This window comes from Nuphar pumila, chromosome 11 (genome assembly GCF_984573655.1).
Source record: "Nuphar pumila chromosome 11, dmNupPumi1.hap1.1, whole genome shotgun sequence".
NCBI lineage: Eukaryota > Viridiplantae > Streptophyta > Magnoliopsida > Nymphaeales > Nymphaeaceae > Nuphar > Nuphar pumila.
In genome coordinates this window covers 92,660,294-92,687,696 of record NC_143259.1, presented here as the reverse complement: position 1 = coordinate 92,687,696, position 27,403 = coordinate 92,660,294, and the positions used below count along the sequence as shown (strand labels likewise).

Sequence of the window (27,403 nt, the reverse complement as noted above, 5' to 3'; positions counted from 1 at the left end):
AATATTGATCTTCATGATGATGATAACAGGCCGATTGCTCTACGAAAGGGGACACGACAATGTACTTTATATCCCATGTCTCATTTTGTCTCAGAAGCCAGAATTGGAAATCAGTTGAAATCTTTTATTTCAGCTTTATCTGCTGAAGTTATTCCTCTGAACTATTAGCAGGCAGAGCTTGATACTTGCTGGAAGATGGCTATGCAAGAAGAAATGGATGCCTTAATATCTCAGCATACTTGGGATCTAGTTGATTCCCCAGCAAATGCTGACATTGTTGGATGTAAATGGGTATATACGATAAAGTACAAATCTGATGGTTCAATTGAACGGTACAAGGCCAGATTAGTAGCCAAAGGGTATACTCAGACATATGGTATTGATTTCTTTGAAACTTTTTCTCCTGTTGCACGGATGGGTGCCATTCGTCTTGTTCTCTCAGTTGCTGTGCTACATGGTTGGAACCTATACCAATTAGATGCGAAAAATGCATTTCTATATGGGAACCTATCTGAGACTATTTACATGCAACAACCTCTAGGATTCGAGGTTGAGGGGGAGTGTCGGAAGGTGTGTAGATTGAAAAAGGCAATTTATGGCTTGAAACAAAGTCCTCGTGCATGGTTTCAGAAGTTGTTTGAAGTGATGTCAGGTTTTGGCTTTAATAGGTCAGCAACAGATCATACACTATTCATAAAGAAAACTAGCTCTGGCATAGTCGTTATGGTGGTATATGTGGATGACATCATTCTTACAGGTGATGATGTGAAAGCTATTGAAGCCACAAAGGCTCATCTTCAAAAACACTTTGTTACAAAAGACCTTGGTTCACTCACGTATTTTCTGGGTATAGAAGTTGCCAGGAGCAGTGAAGGGATGGTTTTGTCTCAACGGAAGTATGTTCTTGACTTATTAAAGGAAACAGGAATGTTTGGAGCTAAACCAGCAAATATTCCCATGGACCATAAAGTTCAGTTGTTTGAAGAAGGGTCAAAAATGGTTGATAGCAAAAGTTATCGCTCCCTAGTTGGGAAACTACTGTATGTAACTGTGACCAGGCCTGATATTGCTTTAGCAGTAAGTAAAGTCAGTCAGTTTATGGACAAACCAACTGAGGTACACTGGAATGCAGCTATTATGATTCTCAAATATCTAAAATCTTCTCCTGGAAAGGGGTTATTGTTCAAGAAAGGTGGAACACTGGATATAGTGGCCTATTCTGATGCTGACTTTGCAGGATCTGTAGTAGATAGAAAATTTACCACAGGATTTTGTGTGTTCCTGGGAGACAACTTAATCTCTTGGAGAAGTAAGAAGCAAAATGTGGTTTCTAGGTCGAGTGCAGAATCAGAATATCGGGCTATGGCCCAAACAACTGCTGAATTGATGTGGGTTCGTACTGTTCTTCTTGATCTCCAGGTGAAGGTTTCCTCTCCCATGACCATGATGTGCGATAACAAAGCTGCAACATATATAGCGAACAATCCTGTATTTCATGAGAGAACAAAGCACATTGAGGTTGATTGCCACTATGTAAGGGATATGGTTCAAGCAGGTCATATCACTACCTAATATCTAAAGTCGGAAGACCAAGTTGCAGATATGTTCACAAAACCTCTTGCCAGACCAAATTTTTCAAAATGTTGTGACAAGCTGAGCATGATTGATATCTATGCTCCAGCTTGAGGGGGAGTGTTGAGAATAGGTGGTTTTAAGTAAAGTTATTTTACATTAAGATGCTATTTGTAATTTAGTTTTATAATGGGGCTTTATTGTAATTATGTCTTTAAGCCTCTCTCTATTTAACATAGAGAGAGGCCCTAATATCGAATGAGGTTCTTAGGTTTTCTGTGCAGTCGTCTCTCTCTCTTCTCTCTCTCTCTCTCTCTTCTCTCTCTAGGACTCAGGTCAGCTTTCTACACGAAGAAAAAGAAAGAAGTGAAGGTATGAGTACGAACGACGAACCAGAGAGAGAAATGCGGATTCCATCCATGTGACATAATGCATACGCTTTAGAAGCGAAGCACGCCTCGATGCGAGGCGTGCGCTTCACCCATGTGAAGCATGCGCTTTGAGCCTGCAAACGCCTCACTACATCGCCTTGGTTCCTTGAGCTTGCGATTCGCCTCTGAGGCGTACGCTTCAGGTACTGAGGCGTTCGCCTCTCACAACATTGCTTAGTCATTTTCTGTTTTTTCGAAAATTTGCAAGTCTGGGAGAAAAATCGTTTGAACCTCGATTTTTAACCGATGCTTTTAAGTCTAGGCTTGACTCAGGTCTCATCAGCTAGGCCGAGACGCGCCAATCAAAACGTGAGAAAAAGTTTAATTTTTGACTTTTAAATTCGAGCAAAATTTGAGCGAAATTCAGGTTATTTTCAGGCAAAATTCGGAATTATATGTTTGTGTAATATGTCGTTAGATGCGTGTCGAAATTCTGAGCGCAACAATATTTTATTTTTCAGAATTCGAGTTCCGGTTGGCCCAGAAATCACATTTTTTCAAAATTGACCAGTTTGTCGAACTGGATCCGAAGTTGGATTGGATTAGATCCAATGCATATGATTCGATTTAATATGGATTTGGATCTTATTCAAGACCCATTTTAATTTGGATTTGATCCAGATCATGATCTAATTTTGTTTCGGATATGGATTTGGATTTTGGATTCGAATCCGGACTCAAATCCATGTCCAATAAAAAAAAATGTAGCTTTAAATTCGGTTTAAAGCTTTAAATTAAAGCTAGTTGGGTTTAAGAATACTCCTAAAGTAATTAAACTAACTTTGGAAATTCAAAAATATTTAATTAATTATTAAATAATTAATATTTAATTAATTATTTAATTAAATTTTATTAATTCCGAAATTTTTATTGTTAGGGTTGTGTAGGATTTCCTAATGAAGTCCTTATACATACCTAAATAGACCTAAGAGAGTCTAAGAAAGGACTTCAAAAAAAAATTTGGAAACTTTCAAAAAAGTCAAACTTAAGAGTTTTGAAAATTTTTAAAAAGAGAGAGAGACAAAGAATCTTTCAAGGAGGAAACTCTCCTTCTCTAGCCCATTTAGAGAGGGCTGGAAAAGGGGGAGGGTATCACCCTCCTCTTGTCTATATAAAGTCAAAAAAAAGGAAAGAGAAAAAGAAAGGAAGAAAGAGAGAAGGAAAGAAAGAGAGAGGAAAAGAGAGGAAGGAGAGGAGGAGGAGAGCTGCTCCAGCTCTCCACCCACGTTTTTCAACCTTCACCCTCGTTGGGGCGTTCAGTACTGAGCGACGCGCTGTACTCTATAGGCCCGGAAGCAGTGATAAGTGGGCAAGGGTTGCTAGGTCGTTGCCCAGAAGCGACGCGTCACACCGACGCCTGAGTGTGGTCTCAAATAGGCAAGGGTTCCCTCACTTTGTTGGACAGGTGGGGGTAAAGAAGATAGTTCAAGACCATAAAATTAGGTTAGCCACTTGGAACATAGGGTCTTTAACTGGTAAGTTGGTAGAGTTAGTAGATGTTATGTGTAGGAGAAAGATCAATATTTTATGTGTATAAGAGACCAAATGGGTAGGTGAGAAAGCAAAAGTGATAGAACCTTGGGGATATAAGATTTGGTATACATGAATAAATAGGAATAGGAATGGAGTAGGGATTGTTATGAGTCGTGAGTTTATAGATAATGTAATTGAGGTCCGTAGGAAGGGTGATATGATTTTACTTATTAAATTAGTATTAGGTACACATATTATTAATATTATTGGTGTTTATGCACCTCAAGTAGGTTTAGATGATTCCATTAAGCGCCAATTTTGAAAAGATTTAGATGGAGTAGTACAAGGGATGTCTTATGGAGAAAAGCTTTTCATCGGTTGTGACCTTAATGGACATGTAGGCATTAGTAGGGATGGATTTGAGAGTATCCATGGAGGCTATGTTATAGGAGAAAAAAACGAAAGTGGAGAAAGAATTTCAAATTTTGGTTTGTCCTATGATATGATCTTAGCAAACACTTGGTTTAGGAAGAGGGAGTCTCACCTAGTAACATTTAAAAGTGGGGTTAATACGAGTCATAGATTTTTTCCTACTTAGAAAGAGAGATAGGGGTTGTCGCATCGATTGTAAGGTTATACCGGGAGAAAGTGTAGCTACACAACATAGAGTCTTAATTTTAGATCTTAGAATTAGACAATGCCGCAAAAGAGATAGACATAGGATAGACCGTAGAATTAAGTGGTGGGCACTGAAAGAAGCTAAACAAGAAATATTTGTAGAGTAGGTAGTTAAGGAAGCTGACTGGTGTCTCGAGGAGGATTCAGAATCAATGTGGAATAAGATAGCGGGTGACATGAGAAAGGTGACTTAGGAGGTATTGGGTGAGTCTAAAGGCGGTGCACCGCTAGGTAAGGATACATCATGGTGGAACGAGGATGTCAAATTAGCTATTAAGGTTAAAAGAGAGTGTTATAGAAATCTAAGTAAGAGTCGTGATAATGAGAATTTGAAGAAGTATATGATAGCAAAGAAGGAAGCTAAAAAAGTAGTTCGAAACGCGAGGGATAAGGTATATAAGGAGGTTTATGACAAGTTGGATACCAAAGAGGGCGAGAAAGATATTTATAGGCTTGCAAAGCTGAGAGATAGAAAATCGAGGGATCTGAGTATGGTTAGATGTATCAAAGATGAAACACAAAGGGTTTTAGTCAAAGATGAGGAAATTAAGGAGAGATGAAAAAATTATTTTGATAAGCTATTTAATGGAAGTCATGCTCAGGATCTTGGAGACTTCTCCATTCCTTTTCATGAGATGAATCGTGACTTCATGCGCAAGATTCAAAAGAAAGAAATTGCAGCGGCTTTAAAGAAAATAAAATCAAGAAGGGCAGTTGGCCCAGATGGTATACCTATCGAGGCTTGGAAATGCTTGGCTGAGCAAGGTTTAGAATGATTGACAAATCTTTTTAACAAGATTTGACGGACAAATAAGATGCCTAATGAGTGGAGGAAGAGTACTTTGGTGCCTCTATTTAAGAATAAGGGTGATATACAAGATTGCACAAACTATCGTGGTATAAAACTCATGAGTCATACTATGAAACTTTGGGAGAGGGTGATTGAGTATAGGTTGAGGAAGGTTGTTATGATATCGGAGAATCAATTTGGTTTTATGCCTGGAAGATCAACTATGTAAGCTATACATCTTCTTAGACAACTTATTGAGAGAAATAGAGAGAGGAACAAAGATTTGCATATGGTTTTTATTGATTTGGAGAAGGCATACGATAGAGTACCTAGGGATGTTCTCTGGTGGACAATGATGAAGAAAGGTGTTTCTCTCAAGTACATTAGTATAATTAAAGATATATACGAAGGAGTAGTAACCAATGTCCGCACTTGTGAAGGGGTGATAACCAATTTTCCTATAACGGTTGGGTTACATCAAGGATCTGCATTAAGCCCTTTCCTATTTGCTATAGTGATGGATGAGCTTACGAGATCAATTCAAGAAAATGTGCCGTGGTGTATGTTGTTTGCTGATGATATTGTTTTGATTGATGAGTCTAGAGCTGTGGTTAATGCTCAGTTAGAATTATAGAGACAAACATTGGAAGCAAGAGGTTTTAAGTTGAGTAAGAGTAAGACAAAATATATGGAATGTGAGTTTAGTAAGCAACGAAGTAGTGATGGGAGTGTAGTGAAGCTTGGTGAACAAGAAATACCGGTGGATGACTGTTTCAAATATTTGGGATCTATCATTCAAAAGTATGGGGAAATTAATGGAGATGTAAATCATAGGATAAAGGTTGGGTGGATGAAATGGAAGAGTGCAACTGGAGTGTTGTGCGATCGTAGAATGCCATTGCGGTTGAAGGCAAAGTTTTATAGGACGACTATTAGGCCCGCTTTACTATATAGTACGGAATGTTGGGCTGCCAAGAGACATCATATTAAAAAAATGAGTGTAGCTGAGATGCGTATGCTGAGATGGATGTGTGGAAATACAATAAAAGATAAGATTCGGAATGAGGAGATACGTAAGAAGGTAGGCGTTGCACCCATTGAAAATAAGATGAGAGGGAATCGTTTACGGTGGTTTGGACATATTCGATGAAGGCCTAATGATGCTCCAGTTAGAAGGATGGAGAAATGGGAAAATATATTAGTTAAAAGAGGTCGGGGTAGGCCTAAGAAGACTTGGATGGAGATAAATGGAAAGGATATGAATGCTTTGAACCTCACCAAGGACATGGCATTGGATAGAAATGATTGGAGGAGAAGGATTCATGTGGAAGACCCAGAATAATTTTCTTTTTTGGTTCATATCGCCGACCCCAATTGTTTTGGGATGAAGGCGTAGATGTTGTTGTTGTTGTACCCTTATTTTTCTTTATTTTTTTATTCAAGGTATGGGTTTTCTCTCTTGAATCAAGTGGGAAATTGATATAGATTGGATTTCCATGCAATAATTTGATGAAAATCTATGGAAAAAAGGATTTAAATCTATGTTTTCGTAAAAATATACGAAGGAGGATACATGGATCTTCCTTCATGGTTGTACCCTTGTTTATTTTCATGTTTTCATGCAATAAAAATTTTGTATATGCCAAAACAGAAATTTTATTGGTTGTAGATATGCTTATTTAGATGTTTCTTTTGGTGGATTTCGATTTTTGTGTATGTACTTTAGATTCGTCTGATCTTTCCTCACATAAAAATTTTGGTATATGTTGGTTTCTCTTATGAAACAGATTTTTGTCATGGTCCAGCGAGTACGTTTAGTGTTTGATTTTGTTAGATTGATATCTACGTAGAATCGTGGGATGCATGCATGGCGTTTCTGATTTTCAGCATGTATTTTTCCTAAATAGTGGCATGATCAGGGTATGAATCTGCATGTGTATCTCACACAGTGAATGCTTGTGGTTATTACCCAACATCATGTGCACATATAGCTATTTAGGAATGCATATGGAATATGCATGTTGCTAAATGCTTAGATTTAAAATTCTGTCCAAGTTAAGTGAAATAAAAGAGTACACGAGATTGGGCTCGAGTTTGAGCCTATGCTTATTAAGGGATCAATGGCCTGGTATTCTTTCCATGCTGGTATGTTCTTGGTCTAAGTGAGAATAGATCAAATTCTCGGCCAGATTTATTGAGAAAAAATGTATCCTCCTGGTCCCCCAAAACCTAAACTCTAAGATTCTCATTCTAATGATGGGAGATCTCAGAACGTATATTATACTGTTCTTTTATCTTTATTTGCTTATTAATAATCAATTTTTTAATTTGCAATTCAACATGCAAACAAAGGCACAAACTCGCATATTTCCCTGCGACAACCATCATGGGACCATCGCCCGTGGAAAAACATAGAACAATGCAATATAGCGCAACAACATTAATGCAATTTTTGCGATGCATGAGTGTCTACAAGCATAGATGATGCAAGGCTCGGGCCACGAAGCCATAGCGGGGTCCGTCATACATACTGCAAGCAAACAAACATGATTATTAACATACCGCAAGCGTTGACAGAGTTGGGGGTCGCCCCCAACCCGTGATTCAACACCATAGGGTTTTGGACATACAACATCCCAACACAGGGTCACGTGAACTAATAACTCTTACCAAACAAGACCCGGGGAGAACCCGTTTGGTCTCATTGGCATGGGGAATCAGGCAGGGGGCCCTGCCTGTTGCCTGGAACAAGGAGGCGACAGGGGCCTCATCCCTGTCTATCGGATACGAGAGGCGATAGGGACCATGCCCCTGTCAGTCGAATTCCCAGAGGCAGCAGGGGGCGAACCCTTGCTTGCCAGGATCGAGAAGCGATAGGGGCCATGCCCCTGTCACAGACTCCCAGAGGATGTAGGGGGCGAGCCTCTGCCTACCGGGATCAAGAGGCGACAGGGGCCATGCCCTGTCAGCGAGACTCACAGATGCTGCAGGGGGCGAGCCCTTGCCTGCTAGGATTGAGAGGCGACATGAGCCATGCCTCTGTGAGCCAGACTCTCAGAGGCTGCAGGGGGCGAGACCCTGTCTGCCGGGATTGAGAGGGAGAGAGCGTGGCAGGGGGTTGTCGGCCTCCTACCGGCTCTCTGACCAACAAACAAGAGAAGGGGAGGGCACGACAGAGGCTGCCGGTTCTTCAACAACCACAAAGAGGAAGGGCGGGCCCGGCAGGGTCCGTCGGCCCCCTGCCGACTCTCTGGCAACCAGAGAGAGGGGGAAGGCACAATAGGGTCACCGGCCGCCTACCGACAATCTGGTCGGTAACAGAGGAGAGGAAAGAAAAAAAGAAATAGAGGGGAGCTTTTACCTGTGATGTCACAACGACGGCGGCGACAACGACAATTGAGAGGAGAGGGAGGGGATGGTGTTGGGGGTAGCAGCGGCTCGCAGGGAGCCGGTGGTGTTCGGGGAACACCGGACGGGAGGGCGACTTGGGTTAGCTCCTGCGAATCGAGGGAGACGAGGGAGAGCGAGAGAGAAAAAAGGGCAATCGGGAGGGAGAGGAGGAAAGAGGCGCATGTGCCCTCTGTAAGAAAATGAATCCCACAACCAAAACAACTCTCAACAAATACTCACAAGGAGAGCTCAAGCACAATACTCGAAAAAGGGTATACAAAATGAATAAAAAATGAATCTCATTAACTTGAGAGAAAATCCCATACAACAGAAATGCTATACAAGGGAAATAGTACCCCATATTTATAGAGAAGGGAGAGAAGCCATCAAGGGAGTCGTTGGACTCCCAACACCTCTATTTAGAGCCGTTGGGAGTCCAACGACTCTCTTGTAACTTGCTTTTTTGACTTTAGTAAAAAAGCACCTTTTTGACTAGTCAAAAAGGAAATGGCTATAACAGTCCAAAAAGTAAAAACTAAACCTAATTTCTAGTTAAGTTCTAACTAAGACTAACTAAAGCTAAGGAAAAAGAAAAGAAAATATTACATGCATATGAGATATGCATATGCGATTACATATTTTAACACTCCCCCTCAAACTTACGGTTGGATAACCGAAAGTTTGTCTAAGAGAAAGTGAAATCTAGGAGCCGCGAGAGGTTTGGTAAAGAAATCCGTGAACTGATATTTTGAAGAGACGTAGGGAAGATTGATGATGCTGCGTAGAAATTCCTCTCGTACATAGTGACAATCCATTTCTATATGCTTGGTGCATTCGTGAAATGTCCGGTTGCTGGCAATATATATAGAGCTTTTGTTGTTGTAGCAGAGATTTGATGCTTCTGAACTTCCGACTCCCATATCGGAGAGTAGTGGTCGAAGCCAGACTATTTCCATAGTAGTTGTAGCCATTGCCCTGTATTCAGCCTCTGTTGACGAGAGAAAATCTTTTTGTTGCTTCTTGCATTGCCATGAGACGAAAGATTCTCTTAAGAAGTCACAAAAACCGGTAGTTGAGTGGCGGTCATTTGAATCACCTCCCCAATCTGCATCAGTATAAGCAAGTAGTTCTCGGTTAGAAAAAACAAACAAAAATAGCCCTCTAGAAATGAAATTTTTAATATATCTAATAATTCGCAAAACTGCTCTCATATGAACAAAAGTTGGAGCATGCTGAAATTGACTGGCTGTATGGACAACATGTGCAATGTCAAGTCTTGTAATGGAAAGATATGATAGTGCCCCTACGAGTTGTCTATAAGGAGTTGGATTCTCAAGTGGTTCTCCATCATCAATCTTCATCTTGACATTTACAACTTCAGGAGTGTCAACGTATCTTTCATTTGAAATGCCTGACCTGTCAACAATATCCAAGGCAAACTTAGATTGAGTTAGTAAATATCCTCTAGAAGAGTATGCAACCTTTATATGAAGAAAGTATTTCAAAAAACCTAAATCACTCATTTCAAAATGTGTTTTGAGAAACTTTTTATTATTGTAAACTTTCTGTTTATCACTTTCGGTGATGATCATGTCGTCAACATAAAGAAGAAGGATAATAATACCTGCATTAGAATTCTTAACAAACAAAGCTGTGTCAGTAAGACAATATTGAAAACCAAAATCAAGCATAAGCTTATTAAACTTATCATACCAAGCTTTCAAAGCTTGTTTGAGACCATACAAAGCCTTATTTAAGTGAAGAGTTTTTCTTTCAGGGACATTAATTTCTGGTGGTGGATCCATGAATACTTCTTCAACTAAACTTCCATTTAGAAATGCATTTTTAACATCCATTTGAAAAATATGCCATTTCTTTATAGAAGCAAGAGCTATCAATATTCTAACAGTGGTCATTCTAGCTACGCTACTGGGGCAAATTTTTCTTTATAGTCTATTCCATATTCTTGGGAATAACTTTGGCAACTAATCGAGCTTTAAACCTCTCAAGAGTGCCATCACTCTTGGTCTTAACTTTGTACACCCAGCGCCTACCAATAGGTTTTTTGTTGGGTGAGATATCTTGAATGATCCGGGTGTTTGCTTTTTTTAAAGCTTCTAATTCAACTTCCATAGCTTTGACCCATTCAGGTTGATCCTTAGCTATAGCATAACTGGAAGGTTCTTCATAAGAGTGAATTAAGGCGATGAAGACTTGATATTTTGGTGAAAAAGACTCATATGACACAAATTTTTCAGGGACTTTCGAGATCCTAGTGGATTTTCTAGTTGAAGACACAGGGTCTTATTCCTTTCTGTATTTTTTAAAAGCACATGGTCTTTCTAAGTTTCCTCGTCTAGAGTATTGGATACAATCTTGGTTGCTATCAATTGGTTTAGTGTTAGTGATATCATTTTGATCATCTTGATCAATATCACTTTCATTACTCCTCGGAACTAAGTCCAATCGAAAGGAGTACTCGTCTGTTTTCGTAGAATCTTTATTTTCAAAGGGACTTTCATTTTCCAAAAATGATACATTTCTTGAGACTTGTGACATATAGTTTGTTATTTCTGAAATCGAAACACCTGTAGCCTTTTTGATAACTTTCATAACCTAAAAAGGCACAAGAAATAGCACGTGGAGAAAATTTAGCGTTCTTATTAGTAAATACAAAACATTTGCATCCGAACACCCTCAACCTAGAGTAATCTGGAGTTTGCTTATAAAGCTTTTCAATTGGGGAAATATTGTTTATCGAGGAAGAAGGCATCCTATTGATGAGACAAACAACAGTTAAGCCTGCTGCTTCAACCCAGAAATTGTTTGGTACTTGATGTGTAATGAGAAGGGTTCTTGCTGTTTCTATAATATGCTTATGCTTTCTTTTAGCTAAACTATTTTGTAAGGACATGATTTTTTATGTAAAATCCCATATAGATTCAAATAATCTTTAAATTCTTTTGATAAAAATTCTTCCCATAAATTAGTACGAAATATCGAGATATCCTCTTTAAACTGATTTTGACCATATTGCGAAATATTTGAAAGTAAGAGAAAACTTCAGATTTATGTTTAAAAAAATAAATCCAAGTGTATTGTGTAAAGTCGTCTATGAAGATCACATAGTACATAAACCCACCTTTAGATATAACAGGTGTGGGACCCCAAACATCAGAATGAATCAACTCAAGTGGTCTTGTAGTAACAAAGGTTCTTTCTTAAAAATGTAGTCTTTTCCTTTTTCAAAGAATACATTTTTCACATGTAAAAGCTTCAAAATTATAAAATTTTTCTATGTTTGGAAAAAATTGAATCTTGGATATACAAGGATGTCCAAATCTTTTGTGCCAAAGATCCAAATCTAACTTTTTAACATTACAACATAGTGTGTTATTGAGAATTTTCAAAAAATTCATGTAGTACAAGCCTCCTTTTCTATGGCCTTCTCCAATCAACTTTCTTGACTGATGATCCTGTACTCGACAATCACGAGAGGAGAAGAAAACATTACACCCATAGTCAGTTAATTGAGATACGGACAAAAGGTTTAAATTATGTTTGGGAATATATCTAATTTTTGGAATGCAAAATCCTTTTGAGTTTTGAGAGGTATTTTCAAAACATCCAATTCCCTTAATCTCAGGAGATGTTCCGTCAACGGTAAAAATGTTTGAACCACTTGAGTTATGACATTGGGATAACAATTGTATGTTGGGTGACATATAAAAAGAAGCTCCAGAATCAAGAAGCCAAAGAGATTTACCATGATCGGAGATGCCCACGGAAGAGACAATGGCTCTAGCAGATGACGAAGCTCATTTGAGAAGAGGTTGAAGTGCCTCCACCAATTGAGTTAGAGTCATATTCCCAATGGATGTCTCGCTTGTTTCTTGTGGAGATTCGACTGTGGCAGCCTTCTTTTCATAAGTTTTTTTTTAACTTTGGACAATATGTTTTGACATGTCCTGGTTCATGGCAATAATAACAAATGATCTTTCTCCTTTCAAACTCACTTCCATGCTTTTCATCATTAGTCCTCCCAACATGCGAAGGTTTATACGAACATGATGTCTTGGTCTAGATACTGCTAAGACCGAGTCATCATCACTTTTATAAATTATTTTCTTGAGTCTGTTTTTCTCCATGCTCTACTCTTCAATTGTATCTTCAATGTAGGGGACTTTTCCCCGACAAAGAAGAGCGGATTTGGTTGTCCCAAATTCTGATCTCTGACCATTGATAAATTGAAAGAAATGCTCCGCGTTTACTTGATTTTGGCGAAGCTCTATGTCATGTGGGCAATGCCACTTTGGTTCAAGGAGAGACAATTCCTCCCATAACTCGGACAAACTATTGTAATATTCCTTAATGCTTTTGTCCCCTTGAATCATATTACGAACATTTTCTTGAAGGTTGCATATGTGGGCAATATCCTTGAGAGAGTACATTCTCTTAAGGTAATCCCACGCATTATTGGCGTGTTCAAATTTGGCCAGGCTAGAACACTTTTTTATATCAACACTTGATATAAGCTAATACATGATTTTGGCATGTCCCATTCTCCATTCTTTCTACTTTTTTTCATATGTGGAAATAACTTTGACTTTTTCTACCTTCGAAAGAGGTATTTTTTTTCTCCTTTGGTGAGAATTAGTTTAGGTTCCTCTTCGGTTCCAACCACTAATCCCCATAATCATTTTCCCCAAATAAGGTGCTTCATTATATAAGTCCATGTTACATAATTTGAATCATTGAGTTTTATGAGCTTAATGGTGACATTATCATTGTCATCCATTTTACAAGCTTGTGAATGAGAAGAGAAAGAAGGAGAAGAGAAAAAAGTTTAAAAAAGTGAGAAAAGAGGAAGATACTCTACCACAAAATAGCGAAAATAAGCAATCCTCCAAGCTTCCAATTCTTCGCACGCCCACTACTTTAAAGGGACTTCACTTTCTTGAAGAAAACTTGAGTGACACGCTTCCCAATGCACACAAGAAAACCTTTGATTGCTTCCACCAATGGCTTTGATACCATGTAAGAAAATGAAACCCACAACCAAAACAACTCTCAACAAATACTCACAAAGACAGCTCAAGCACAATACTCGAAAAAGGGTATACAAAATGAATAAAAAATGAATCGCATTAACTTGAGAGAAAATCCCATACAACCGAAATGCTATACAAGGGGAATAGTACCCCATATTTATAGAGAAGGGAGAGGAGCCATCAAGGGAGTCGTTGGACTCCCAACAGCTCTATTTAGAGCCGTTGGGAGTCCAACGACTCTCTTGTAACTTACTTTTTGACTTTAGTCAAAAAGCACTTTTTTGACTAGTCAAAAAGGAAATGGATATAAAAGTCCAAAAAGTAAAAAACTGAACCTAATTTCTAGTCAAGTTCTAACTAAGACTAACTAAGGAAAAAGAAAAGAAAATATTACATGCATATGAGATTACATATGAGATATGCATATGAGATTACATATTTTAACACTCTCTTTCCTTTCCGCACGGCCTCTTAAAGGGGCCCAGGGGGAGGCGTGAATCAGGAAACCCCAACGGGGTTTCCTTTTCCAGGGAGAAAGGAGAGGAGGGAAACAGAGCTGCTAGGGGGGAAAGAAAAGAAAAAAAGGTGAGGGTTTAAGACCCTCGCGATAACGGTTTATAACCCTATTGGGTTACGGGTCTGGGTCGGATCCGACCTGGGTTTGAAAGTTTTTTTTTCCTGAAAAACATGGGTTTTACAACTTTGGCATAATGAGGAATAATGTAACGACCCCAAATCGACCCTCGAAAAATGAGATTTTTTTTTAAACAATTGTGGAAAACCTCCCAAGGACAAGGGCACATTATAGTTTTAATATTCACAACCCATCAACCATTTCAGACATAGAATAATTTTAAACTATAAACTGAAATTTCATTTACTTAATCAAATAATGTCAATAAAGTTCCAAATAGTTTCAAAATCAAATCTAGCTATCCAGTGTACGTTAGAACCCAGGCCACCATACCATAACCCTCGTACCCTCCAGCCTAGCTAGTCTCTCCATCACGGTGCCAAAGTACCTATAAAATATTTTTAAAAACTAGGTAAGAACCAAATTCCTCGTACAAGACCCTCTCGAAATCCAACAGTAAGGAATTTAATATTGACTAAATCAAGCACAAGTTGAAGATGGCTCTTCAAACAACACATATTCAGAACAACTTACAATTTAAGCAGTTTAATCAAATAATCAACGATTTCTTGCTAAATTAAACATTTAGGGATGCATGAAATCAATGCTAAACATTTAGGGATACATGAGTAACTTTTTAAGTTAGATTATCGGAATTGCTTTTGCATGCATGTTCCTATTTAATGATGACAAATTTAATTCTCACTTTCTTATAAACTTGTAAATACTAAAAAATAGGCAAAGTTGCTGAGGTTTATGACAATTCCTACTCGTAGCTTAACATACAATTTGTATTTTAATTATTCGGTTTTACACTTGTTCTTCGACCGATATTAGGAATCCACACCATTAATCGGAACATTAGGAATCCTCACCTAATGCCCTGACATAAAAAAAACCTACATTCACTGATGCTACTTTCTTGGTATACAAATAACTACAATTGAGTCAACAACACCCCCCGACAAAGTGATTGAAAGTTCTTTACAACCGTGGCTTGGAACATGAACCACACATCGAGGTCATGAGGACAACAAATACGTATGGTGTTTAGTATTTTCACGATCCCCGTGACCGCTATTGAAGGTTCTCACCCTTTCAGAATGTCAATGGGGAAGAAATTATTACACTTTGGTCTATTTTACCATTCTTAATCAATTCAAAGTTCTTCACACAAGAACATTTATTCAAATCCATATGCAATAACATATCACATCAACAATATAATTATTTCAAAACCTAATTTTTCAACAAAATCTTTTCAATGCAAATTACAATTTACATTTCATAGGCAACACATGCTCATGGTCTCAAAAGGCCCATCAATGATTCAGACATTACCACAATCAGATAACATTGCAAGATTTTCTTTAGTGAACATGAAACACATAAATAATCAAATTTGCATGTTCATAACACAATTCATGGTACAATCACGACAATTTAATCAATGCATATTGAACCATGTTTAACAGTCTTACTATACTGTCAGAGAAGACAAAACAATTAAAAATTCACTGATGAATAACTGTTCACAATATATTTCTACTGCAAACTCTATCAAGATCGTAGTTACATGTATATATATATACCCTCAAAATCGCAGGCTGATATACATGTATGTTAGTGTTGCCAACATAGTCAGACACACAGACTGATATACATGTTTTTATGTTGCCAATACAATCCAAATCGCAGGCTGATATACATGTATGTCGGTGCTGCAAATATAGTCAAACATGCAGACTGATATACATGTTTTTATGCTGAAGATATAGTCCAAATCGTAAGCTGATATACATGTATGTCGGTGCTGCGAACATAGTCCGACACGCAGACTGATATACATGTTTTTATGCTGCAGATATAGTCCAAATTGCAGGCTGATACACGCAGACTGATATACATGTTTTCATGCTGCGAAAACAATCCAAAATATTTTCATGCTGCAAAAACTGTTCAAGAACGCAGAGAGCATATATATATATATTCCATGCTGCGAGTCTGTTGAAGAATGCAAACAACATATATATATATATATATATATATATATATATACATATTCCTTGTTGCGGATCTCTCTCTCTCCCTCCCTCTCTCTCTCTCTCTCTCTATATATATATATATATATATATATATATATATATATTCTCTGTTGCGAAACCGTTCAAGAACGCTGACACCATATATTCCCTGCTGCCGGTCTGTTCCAAAACGCAGAAAACATATTATATTCATGTAGAAAATCAGATTCAAGCATTACGAATGCAGAAAATGCATGTTCTATTCATTCAAAAAATCACAGGCATGCTGAAAATCAGATTCACGCATCAAGAATGCAGAAAATACATATTTCTATTCATTCTTAAAATTGCAGGCATGCAGAAAATCAAATTCAAGGATCAAGAATGCAGAAAATACATATTTTAAAATGTAGAAAATCGCAGAATTGTATTCCTCTTCAAGAACACAAAGAAATTACATACTATGCATGTAGAAAATAAAGAAAAACAACATGTTCAAGACTACAGAAAATTGCACACTTGTATTCCTAGTCAAGAACACAAAAATCACATACATAGGCATTCAGGAAATTAAAAAAATGGCATGTTCAAGACTGCAGAAAATTGCAGACTTGTATTCCTAGTCAAGAACACAAAAATCGCATACATAGGCATGCAAGAAATAAAAAAATGTTCAAAACTGCATAAAATCGCAGACTTGATTTCCTATTAAACCTATCCGATTTAACCATGCTAAACCCTCGTTCTATGGGAAAAAGAGAAGAACCCGTACCTTTTTACTGCAAATATGCGAAAAGTAGAAGAAGAAGGTAACACCCCTTCTTTCTCTCTTTTTTTTCCTCTCTCTCTCTTTTTTCTCCTTGACTTTTTTGGGAGAGAGATGCTTAGCCTCTCTCTTAAAAGGGAAGATAGACACCTCTTAGGAGGTGACACCCCTTATTTGGGATAGAGTTCTACTAAAAGTAGAACTCTTCCCTATCGTATCTCTTTTAAAAATATATATATATATATGTATATATATATTTCTTTTAGTTCAAGTTTTAAAGTTTTCTTTATTTTAAAAACTTATGGATGGACTATGGATTTTGGCTGGACCCATGACCCAAGTCCATGTCCATTGCAGCCCTTGTACACACACACACACACACACACACACACACACACACACACACACACATATATATATATAGGTCTTAGTCAATATAGATCTTGGACCACGTCCAGACCTATATTGACGTAAGTCCATATGTATTAATATATATAATTCTTTATATTATTTTTAATTTCAGACATAAAAATATAATTATTTAATTTAAAATTATATTTATAAAATTAAGAATAGAGGAAAAATTACAAGATATTACAAATAAGGTAATTACATTAAAGGACACTTTGTAGTAGAACTAATAAAGGACACAATTCCGGGGCATAATTAAAGGACTCGAGGATACCCTTTCTATTGCCAGCTCCTCACTGAGCATCATATTTATGTGGATTTCATATTTCTTCTACTCAGATTTCTCTCAATTTAGGACTTCTAATGTACTTCATCAGTTTTGCAACTGACAAATTACATTGCTTCTCATTTAGGTAACTCAAGTACTAGGGGTTTGAGTCAATTTGGTTATTTGTGTAATTCTCTGAGAAGAGTCTATGATGGGAATATGGAGTAAAGAATAAATCATTTTGCGTGCTGCCCATGGAATTCCACTGATATTTATGCGTCTACCTATTTATATAGAAGACTAAAAAAGGCGATTTAAGGTGGTATTGTCCATGGAGAAACCATCCAAAGCCAAGTCAGTATGATGCTTTGGTCATTTGTATATTTTCTAAGTAGCCAGGACAGGAAGCGTGGAATGAGATGTCATCTTTTCTATAAGGAGTGTAAGGCTAAAGAACACTTGCAACTTCAAAAAAGGTGTTCAAAACCAAATATTTCTTCACCCAGTATCCAAATCTATTAAACTTTGGAAATTGAATTGGCAGTCATTGTAGTTCTCTATGTACTTGTTGCTTGAGTAATATGTTCCAAAACCTAATACCGATATTCAAATTCGGTTTATTTTATGCTGCTTACCAACAATAGATGACCAAGCTAGATTGCTTTAAGGTGGTTATGAGTTGAGCTCCTTAACTCAGGTGCATTTACGTTTCAACATTTGCATGCACTAAAAAACCGGCTGGATGGCTTATGTAGTTGGTCTTCGCTTGGTGTAGCTAGGCACCAGCCCATGTGAGAATTGGCAACTAAATGAATTAAAAAATGCAAAGAAATATTTGTAAAATTTTTATAAGGCAAGCAAATAAAAAAAATGTTACATTAACATGATAAAGTATGTTCAGTTATGCACATGATCTGAGGTATACATCGACATAAGTTGACAATAATATAAAAAATTAGCACGTGAAAGCGCCACAATCAAATCAACTTTTTTATTAAGTTTATCAACCATCAAATATGATCTCATATCTAAACTTCCAAAATTTTGCTGATCAAACTGTTTAAAAATTATATAAGGGAAACAAAATCCTTTTATGTGTGCAACGTATTCTGTGAGAGGATCACCGAAAAGCCCCATAAAAAATACGTAGCTTTTATTGTTTCACCACAATGGTGTAACAGGCAGATAAGGCTTTGCCTAGTGGAGTGTAAGTTTATGACTGACCATGCATTGCTATAGCCTACTATCTATCTTGCTCAATAGGTGAGGTAGCAAATTGTGGCCTGGGAGCAATAGGGCACTAGTTGCTAGCATACTCAAAGGCTAAGGTTCTTAATATCTGACTAAAGGAAAAGAGAGAAGGAAAAAGTTACAACCATAGAGTCAGTTTTAAATTTCATACTAAAGTTGAGAGGCAAGAAAAGGTTGTATTCCCTTTTTGAGTGCCTCTTTCTAGAGTGCGAAAAAAGTGTGGGAACGGCATCTTTTAGAATTTTTCGTATTGAGAATAAAGAAACTAATGGAAATGAAAATATGAACACTAGGAGAACATTTTAACTGCAATATGGATTTTTTTGGGTAGGTTGGTGCTGGTCTGCCAAGTCTACCCAGGGTTGGCCAAAGACTACAACACACCATCTTACTCTGCATCGTTGCTTTTCTCTTTGATGGTATTTTTTGTTATCTGCATAAAAGTTTCTTTGCATATTGACATGTTCTTATGCTTAAGGTTGACCTTGTCAGGTTCTGGTGGAGCCTTTTAGTTGGTGTTGATTGGTGGGATGCAGTTGGGTGTACACAAAGTGCTGCAGAGGATGGGATAGGTAAGAACTTCTATATTCATTAGTTAGGCAGAAATTTATAAAAATAAACTGCACCAAAGATCTCTCTTTTTTGGTAGAAGTAAACCCCCACAATGGTCACACATTTAAACTTCAAGTATTTGTCTGTAAGGCAATCAATGACATTTGAAGTCTGCTTACTCTTTTTACCTTTTTAGATTATAAGTGTTTAGGTGTTTAAACTAATTTAAAAGCATGGAGGCATGACAGGATTTTTGAACTTGAAAACCATATAGAAATAAAAAATTACACTATAAAACAGGAAGGAAAAAAACCATAGTTACCAGAGTAAGAAGTGAGTATGAGAAATAATATATGATGATGGTGTTCAAAGAAATGCTTGGATGCGTGAAGTGTGAAGGAAGCATAAAGGGAAACAAGAAACAACAATAAACACAAGTAGAAGACGGGTATGTGTGCTTTTCCTAAAGGGAGCTATCTTGACATTTCTCTGGTTTAGCATTACTGTCTTTTGTCGATGAGACATATAGTATCATGGAGTCATGTCATTAAGAGGGCTTTTCTGCTTGGTTGGAGCAACGCCTTTTTGTACGACCCCAAACTGACCCTCCAAAAAATGAGGACTTTTTTTTAAACAATTGCGAAAAACTTCCCAAGGACCGGGGGCGCATTACAGATTTAATATTCACAACCCAACAACCATTTCAGACATAGAGTAAATTCAAACTATGTATTGAACTTTATTTATTAAATTAAATATGTCAATAAAGTTCATAAAATTCAAAAATCCACTCTAGCCAGTCCTGCGCACATCAGAACCCAGACCACCAAACCATAAATCTTGAGTCCTCCAGCTAGCCAGTCCCTCTCACCGTTGAGGCTTAGTGCCTGAATTTTTTTTTTAGAAAATATGTAAGAACCGAAGTTCTCGTACGAGATCCTCTCAAAATACAACAATATGGACATAACATAAATTAAATTAAGCACAAGTTTAAGAGGAATCACATGCAACAAATCATCATAACTGTAAAACCCATGAAAAAAAACCGCGTGTCGTGTCAGACACGTCACGTGTCCGCCCGTATCGAGCACTTCGCGTGTCTGACACACTAGACCCGGTGTGCCGGACACGGGCTCGATCCGGACCACTCGAATGGATACAGATCGGATCCGAGAGAGAGAGGTCAGGTCCAGGTCGGATCGGGTCTGACCCGGTCTCTGGAACCTTCGCTTGAGCCTTTAAAAGGCTCAGGCGAGGTTGTGCGAGGGGCAACCTCGTCTCTCTCTCTCTCACCTCCGGTTCCCTCTCCCTCTCGCCGTTCGCCTCTATCCGCCTCTGTCCTGCGCCATCCATCATCGACGTCCTCGACCTCCGACGGCTTCTAGGTAAGAGTCTCCCTCTCCCTCGTCTTCCAGTCTTCTGGCAGAGGGGAACGAACCCCCCCTCTGCCTGCGGCTTCGGCAGGGGGCATGCCACCCTGCCTTGGGGTTTTCCGGCAAGGGAAGGAAACAGCTCCCCCCCCCCCCCTTTCCCTCGGTTGGCAGCAGGGGGACGGTGTCCCCTTGCTCTGTATGTTTTCTGGCAGGGGGAAGGCCCCCTACCCCTTTTTCTTTCTCTGTTAGGGGGGACGGGCCCCCCTTTCGGCAGGGGGTCGAATGGCCCCCTGCCCTATTGTTTTGTCGGTAGGGGGCGGAGCCCCTGCCTCATTTTGTTTTACGACAGGGGGGTGCCCCCCTGCCTTGTTGTGTTTTTTGGCAGGGGGTGCCCCCCTGCCTTATTGTGTTTCCATCAAGGGGTACCCCCCTGCTTTGTGTTTTTCAGCACCACCCCCCTGCCTTATTGTGTTTCCAGTAGGGGGTAACCCCCCTGCCTTGTGTTTTCCGACAGGGGGTTGCCCCCTGCCTTACTTCTTTCCGGCACTGGGTGGCCCGTCCTGCCTTGTGTTTCTCCAACAGGGGGGTGGCACCCCCAGCCTTGCTTCTTCTTTGGCAGGGGGTGGCCCCCCCTGCCTTGTATTTTTCCGTCTGGGGGGGTGTACCCCCTGCCTTGTTGGGTCTTCGGCAGGGGGGCATGACCCCCCCTGCCTTGAGGTTTTTTTCGGGGGGGGGGGGGGGGGGGGCAAGCCCCCCATGCGTCCATCAGTTTAGCAGGGGGAAAGCCCCCTGCCTCGATCAGTTTGGCAGAGGGCAAGCCCCCCTGCCTCAATCAGTTTGGCAGAGGGCAAGCCCCCTGCCTCGATCAGTTTGGCAGAGGGCAAGCCACCCCTGCCTCGATCGGTTTCGGCAGGGGGGAGGCCCCCTGCTCCGTTGGGTTTTGGCGGCGGGGGGGGGGGGGGGCAGCCCCCCTTGCCCGATTGGTGTTCAACAAGGGGCAGGGCAGGGCCCTGCCCTGTCTGCTTTCGGCAGGGGGCAGCCCCCCCTGCCTGGTTTGTGTTCAGCAGGGGACAGGGCCCCTGCCTAGTCTGCTCTAGGCAGGGGAAGCCCCCCTTGCCCTGTTTGCTTTTCGGCAAGGTGCAAGCCTCTGCCTTATTCGGGTTCTCGTTTTGGCTTGTGCGCCCTCTGTGGCCCTAATGAGGTTATCTTTGTACCGTGCAATGTATTGACAAAATGGTTTTGCAGGTTGCACCACAGAGTCTTCTCATGCCACGTGGCTCGAGTTGGTGATCACTTACGCTCTCAAGCGTACTGATCCGCGCACCCTTTCTAGGTAAGGGTTTGCATATAAAGGATTGGAACAATGAACTCTTGAAAAACAAAGGACTTAACAGAGAAATTAAGACATATATATATATATATATATAATGTACGTCTTTACTTCTAGGACGCGGTTTCACGATCTTGGTCCTTTTCCCCTTTCTGCACTTTACTTTTCGTTGCCGTCGCACTATATGTGCTAAGACTTTCCTTTTCGTACTTTCCTTTCTTGCCTTTTACTTTCAGGACGAGGTTTCGCGTTCTTGGTCTTTTGCTTTCGCTCTTTCCTTTCCAGTCTTTTAATTTCCTTCTGCCCCGCGCTTTGCGCCCTGACAATTATTTGCGTATGCTTGCCTATCTACTTCCAGGACGTGGTTTCATGATCCTGGTCCTTGTTTACTCTACTTTCGGTCTATTTCTTTTCTTAGCCCCGCGCTTTGCACCCTGACAATTGTTATACGTATATATACGTATATTTACTTACCCCTTTACCTCCAGGAGACAGTTTCACGTTCCTGGTCCTTCGCTTTCTTGCTTATATTTTCTTTAGCCCCGCGCTTTGCGCCAAGGCTTCATTCGAGCACATGTCTTTACATCCAGGACACGGTTTTGTGATCCTGGTCTGTGTTGATTTTACTTGTTGCCTCTGCTATTTCCTTTATATATATATATATATATAGCAAATGTCACTATTCTTCTTGTGCAGAAGTCTCAAACCACTGCCACAATTGTCGGGTTTCGACAGTAGAGCTTAGTTAGCGCAAGAGCGTGAGTATCAACGTTCGAACTCCACCGTGAGTTATGAAATGTGATACTGATTTTTTTAACTCGAGAAAAGAGCCTCGTCGCATGTAGGGCTGCTATTTCTTGAGTCTTGGGCAATGATTGGTTGCACGGTACTGGTGCAACGCTAATTTTGATTGGCACAATGCAATGAGTACCATGAGGCAGATAAGACCTCGATCGTATAAGGGAACTTGTTTAAAGATACACATAAATGGCCTCACATGCGCCTTCATAGGCAAGATGCTCGTTTGAGTCTAATGGACCAGAGCATGAAGAATGAGGCGGCGGTTAAGAAACCCTCGTCGCGCTTGATTCGACTTAGATTCACCAAGAGAGAGGATGAAGGGTACCAACTCCGATGGACAAACCATTAATGACTATATACGGGCAAAAGACTCGGCTTCCTCAGTCATCGGAGGTTAGGGGAAAGGGGTTGCAATAGATAGCCTAATACTTCTGCAGAAGTTGGATGCATCCCTACTGGGCTTTTGGGAGCTTGCTCTCTCGACTACCGGTCGTTCCCTTAGGATAGGATTCAGTCAGTCAACCGAGGTATCTTAAAATACATAGAATAATAAACCCTCGGATTTGTCTCGGCTGTTTCGGCTCGTGTGCCATGTACGTACCCGCATGGCCGGTTAACAAGTGATAACTAAATTAAACATGCTCATCCTTCAGCTGTTGTTTTTGCGTGCTTGTGGTATCACGTGCTAGCATACTTGTGAGTTTCTTATGCATCATATTGTGTCTTCTCATTGTTGATTTTGTAGTATGCTTAGCTGGTTTAACTGTTGTTCTTATTCTTTTGCACTCCTACTAGTTTTTCATGAGACTGACCCATTTTATGGGTAGGTGACGAGTAGCAGCGGCGGACAATCAATGGTGCATGCGACGTGGCTCGAGGTTGTACTCTTCCTTCCAGATTTCTGCCCGTCGTTGTAGGGTTTTGAGTTTTGGGTTTTTGCTTTAATAGGGGCTGGGCCTCCTGTTTTTCATTGTACAATAACATTTTTAAATTAAGGATTTAACACTCTTTTCAGCTTTTTACTATCTTATGTTGTTGTCACTTTTGGTTTGTCGAGTTAACGTGCCTGGGATTTGACAAACTTGATTATTAAAACAGAAAGATACTTTTGAAGGGCTTTCAAAAGGGTAGAGTTCAAGTTTTCAGAGAATTCTTTCAGAAAACCTTACTTTTCAAGTTAAGAAATTTCGGGACGTTACAATAACTAACTTACCATTAGATCAACATACACTGATACATGAAATTAATCCTAAACATTTAAGGATGCATGAATCAATGCAACATGCATGAATAACGTTTTTTAGTTAATTATCAGAATTGCTTTTGCATGCATATCAAATGCACACAAATTTAATTTTTACTTTCTTACAAACCCACGGATACTCAAAATGGTTAAAGTTTTTGAGGTTCAAGGCAATTCTCAGTCATAGCTTAGCACACAAATTTGTATTTTTAATTACCGGGTTCTACACTTGTTCTCTGACCGATATCAGGAATCATCATCATCAATCAGAACATTAGGAATCATCACGTAATGACGAGACATCAAGGAAATCATCATCCATTGGTGTCACTTTCTTGGTATACCAATAACTGCAAAAGAGTCAACATCAACCCCAAGCAAAGTGGCTGAAAGTTCCTTACAACCGTGTCCGGGAACACGAACCACACATCAAGTTCTTGGGGACAACAAATGCATACTGTATTTAGTATCTTCACGGTTCCCCATGACCGGCATCCAAGGTTCCTACCATTTCAAAGGGACACCAGGGAGGAAAATTGTTACAATATTTGGTCTCTTTTACCGTCTTAATTAATTAAGAGTTCTTTACACAAGAACAATTAAACAAATCATCATGAAATAACAAATCCGAGCCCTTGCCCTATCAAATTCAACAGTGTAATTCATTAAGAAAAACCACTTTTTGGACAAAATCATTTGCAATGCTCAAATCACAAAATTTATATTGCATAAGCAGCACATGCTCACGGCCCGTCAGTGGATCAAACATTTATCACATTAGAAATTAGCATTGCAAGATTTTTCAGTGAACATGAAACACACATAAACAACCAAATTTTCACGTTCACAATTCATGGTACAATCACGGCGATTTAGCCAATGCATATCAAACTATGTGTAACAGATATACATATTCATGTGCCGCGAAACGTAACCAAAATTGCACACACACACGTGTGTTGTGTGTGTGTATATATATATATATATATATATATATATATATATACACACGCACACACACGGAATGTGGTTGCTGATTGCAGTATAGATAAATATATACAGTTGACAGTGTTCCCGATATATATTATAGAATGTATACATGTATTTATATGCGATCCAGCTGTTGATATATATATTGGACAACGATCCGGTTGTAGAGCGCAGTATATATATATATATATATATATATATATATATATATATATATATATATATATATATACATGACTGCTATCTTGGCTATGATAGCAGCATCTATCTATCTATCTATATATATATATGTTGCGACCAACAACAAGATTTCAGTCATATATAAATCTTGTTGTTGGTCGCAACATATATATATATTTATATATATGACTGCAGTCTTTATTATGATATATATATATATATATATATATATATATATATATATATATATATATATATATATATATATATATATATATATATATATATATGCCTGCGATCTGGACTGTGATCGCAGCATAGACATCTATATATATACGTTTATACATATCTGTACCGCAATCGGAAACCAGATTGTGTACACATTTGTATATATATATATATATATATATATATATATATATATATATATATATATATATATATATATATATATATACGATCTGCGATATATATAACAGATTCACTGTCACTGCATATATATACGTATTTGTACTGTACAATCTATGATACATAACAGATTTGCTGACAGCTGTATATATACGTATCTATACCGCAATCGGCAACCAGATTGCATATCGATATGAATATATATAATCTGCGATACATGACAGATTTGCTGTCAGCAGTATATATAAGTATCTATACCGCAATCGGCAACCAGATTGCATATAGATATGTATATGTACAATCTGTGGTACATAACAAATTTGCTGTCAAGAATATATATATATATTCGACAGCATAAAACAGGATCACTATTATGTATCCATATCTCTATTGCGTTAAGCAACAAGATCATAGACATCAAGGTTGCTAGAAAGCATATTTATGCATCAAGAACACAACGAATATATGCAGAAATTCGCATGCATGGTCTTGGATGTAGAAACATGGATTTAAACATCAAGAACAATAAAAAATATGCATGACATGCATACAGAAATTTTCAGACATGATTTGAGATGCAAAAACATTGATTTAAGCATCAAGAACGATGAAAATATTCAAGATATGCCTGCAGAAATTTTCAGACATGATTTAGAATGAAAAAACATGCATTCAAGCAACAAAAATACATGGAATATGCATGTAGAAATTTTCAGACATGTTTAGGGACTTAGAAAATTAATTTTAAACATCAAGAACATAAAAAATGCATAGTATATAGGTGCAAAAATTTTCAGATATGATCAACCCTTAAACCCATATGATTTAAGAATGCTAAACCCTAGTTCTATGTCACTCAGACTCTTCTAATAGGGCACCGCACCGGCACCCAGGCGGGTGCGACACTTGGACATAGCTTCCTTTGTGTTAGGTGAAGTTAACCACACTGAGGTCCATTTCTATCCAAATGTAGATTTAGTTTACCCTAATCAAGTTTATTTTTATCTATATTATATTATATAAATACATAAATACACACAAATACACGTAGTGTTAATTTAAAACTGTTAATATATATATATATATATCCTTCCCGCACCCCCACATCCAAGTTTTTTTAAAGTGCTGCACCGCTGCATCCGCACCCGTACCCGCACCTATGTGAGTAGTTTTATCGGAAAAAGAGAAACCCGTACCTTGTTTGCTGAAAATACGCAAAATAAGAGGAAGAAGAAGAAGATGGTGGAGAAGGTCTTTCCCTTCTCTCTCTCTCTCTCTTTCTTTTTCTCTCTTTTTTGTCCTCTCCCCCTCTCTCTCTCTCTCTTTTGCTTTTTCCTCTCCTCTCTTACTTGACCTTTTTGAGAGAGAGAGCCTCTCTCTCTTATAGTAGAGAGAGGTCTCTACGGGGTGACGACCTCACCCTCCCCCTTTCTAGATTTCTTATTTTGGGGGCAGAGTTCTACTAAGAGTAGAACTCTGCCCCATTACATTACCTTTAATTATATATATATATATATATATTTATCTTAAAGTTTTAAATTCATTCTTTAAATTTTAAAATTCCTTTTTGTTTTTAAAGGTCTATGGATGAATTATGGGTCTGGGATGGATCCATGATCCAAATCCAAATCCATTTGGATTTTAGCCCGTTCATGGGCACTAGTCAATATGGATCCTGAACCATGTCCAGATTCATATTGATGTCAACCCAAAAGTAAATGGAGCGGGTCGACTGCGATCTAAATCGAAAAAGACCCAAAATAGAGACTGATCAAATTTGAAAAACG

At 38.7% G+C, this 27,403-nt stretch overlaps 1 protein-coding gene and 1 non-coding gene across 4 annotated transcripts in view; both read left to right on the top strand.

Moving 5' to 3' along the window:
- SFR6 (sensitive to freezing 6) overlaps positions 1-27,403 on the top strand; it is a 230,608-nt gene that overhangs the window by 49,922 nt on the left and 153,283 nt on the right. For all 3 annotated transcript variants that reach the window (XM_089981594.1, XM_089981595.1, XM_089981596.1), the window contains one exon: positions 19,232-19,311. In XM_089981594.1, coding sequence (XP_089837720.1) covers positions 19,232-19,311 — 80 coding nt within the window. The remainder of the gene's footprint in view (positions 1-19,231; positions 19,312-27,403) is intronic.
- Positions 16,906-17,029, top strand: LOC149822509 (U6atac minor spliceosomal RNA). Its single transcript, XR_016426269.1, has one exon. It is a non-coding gene; the product is annotated as a U6atac minor spliceosomal RNA (small nuclear RNA).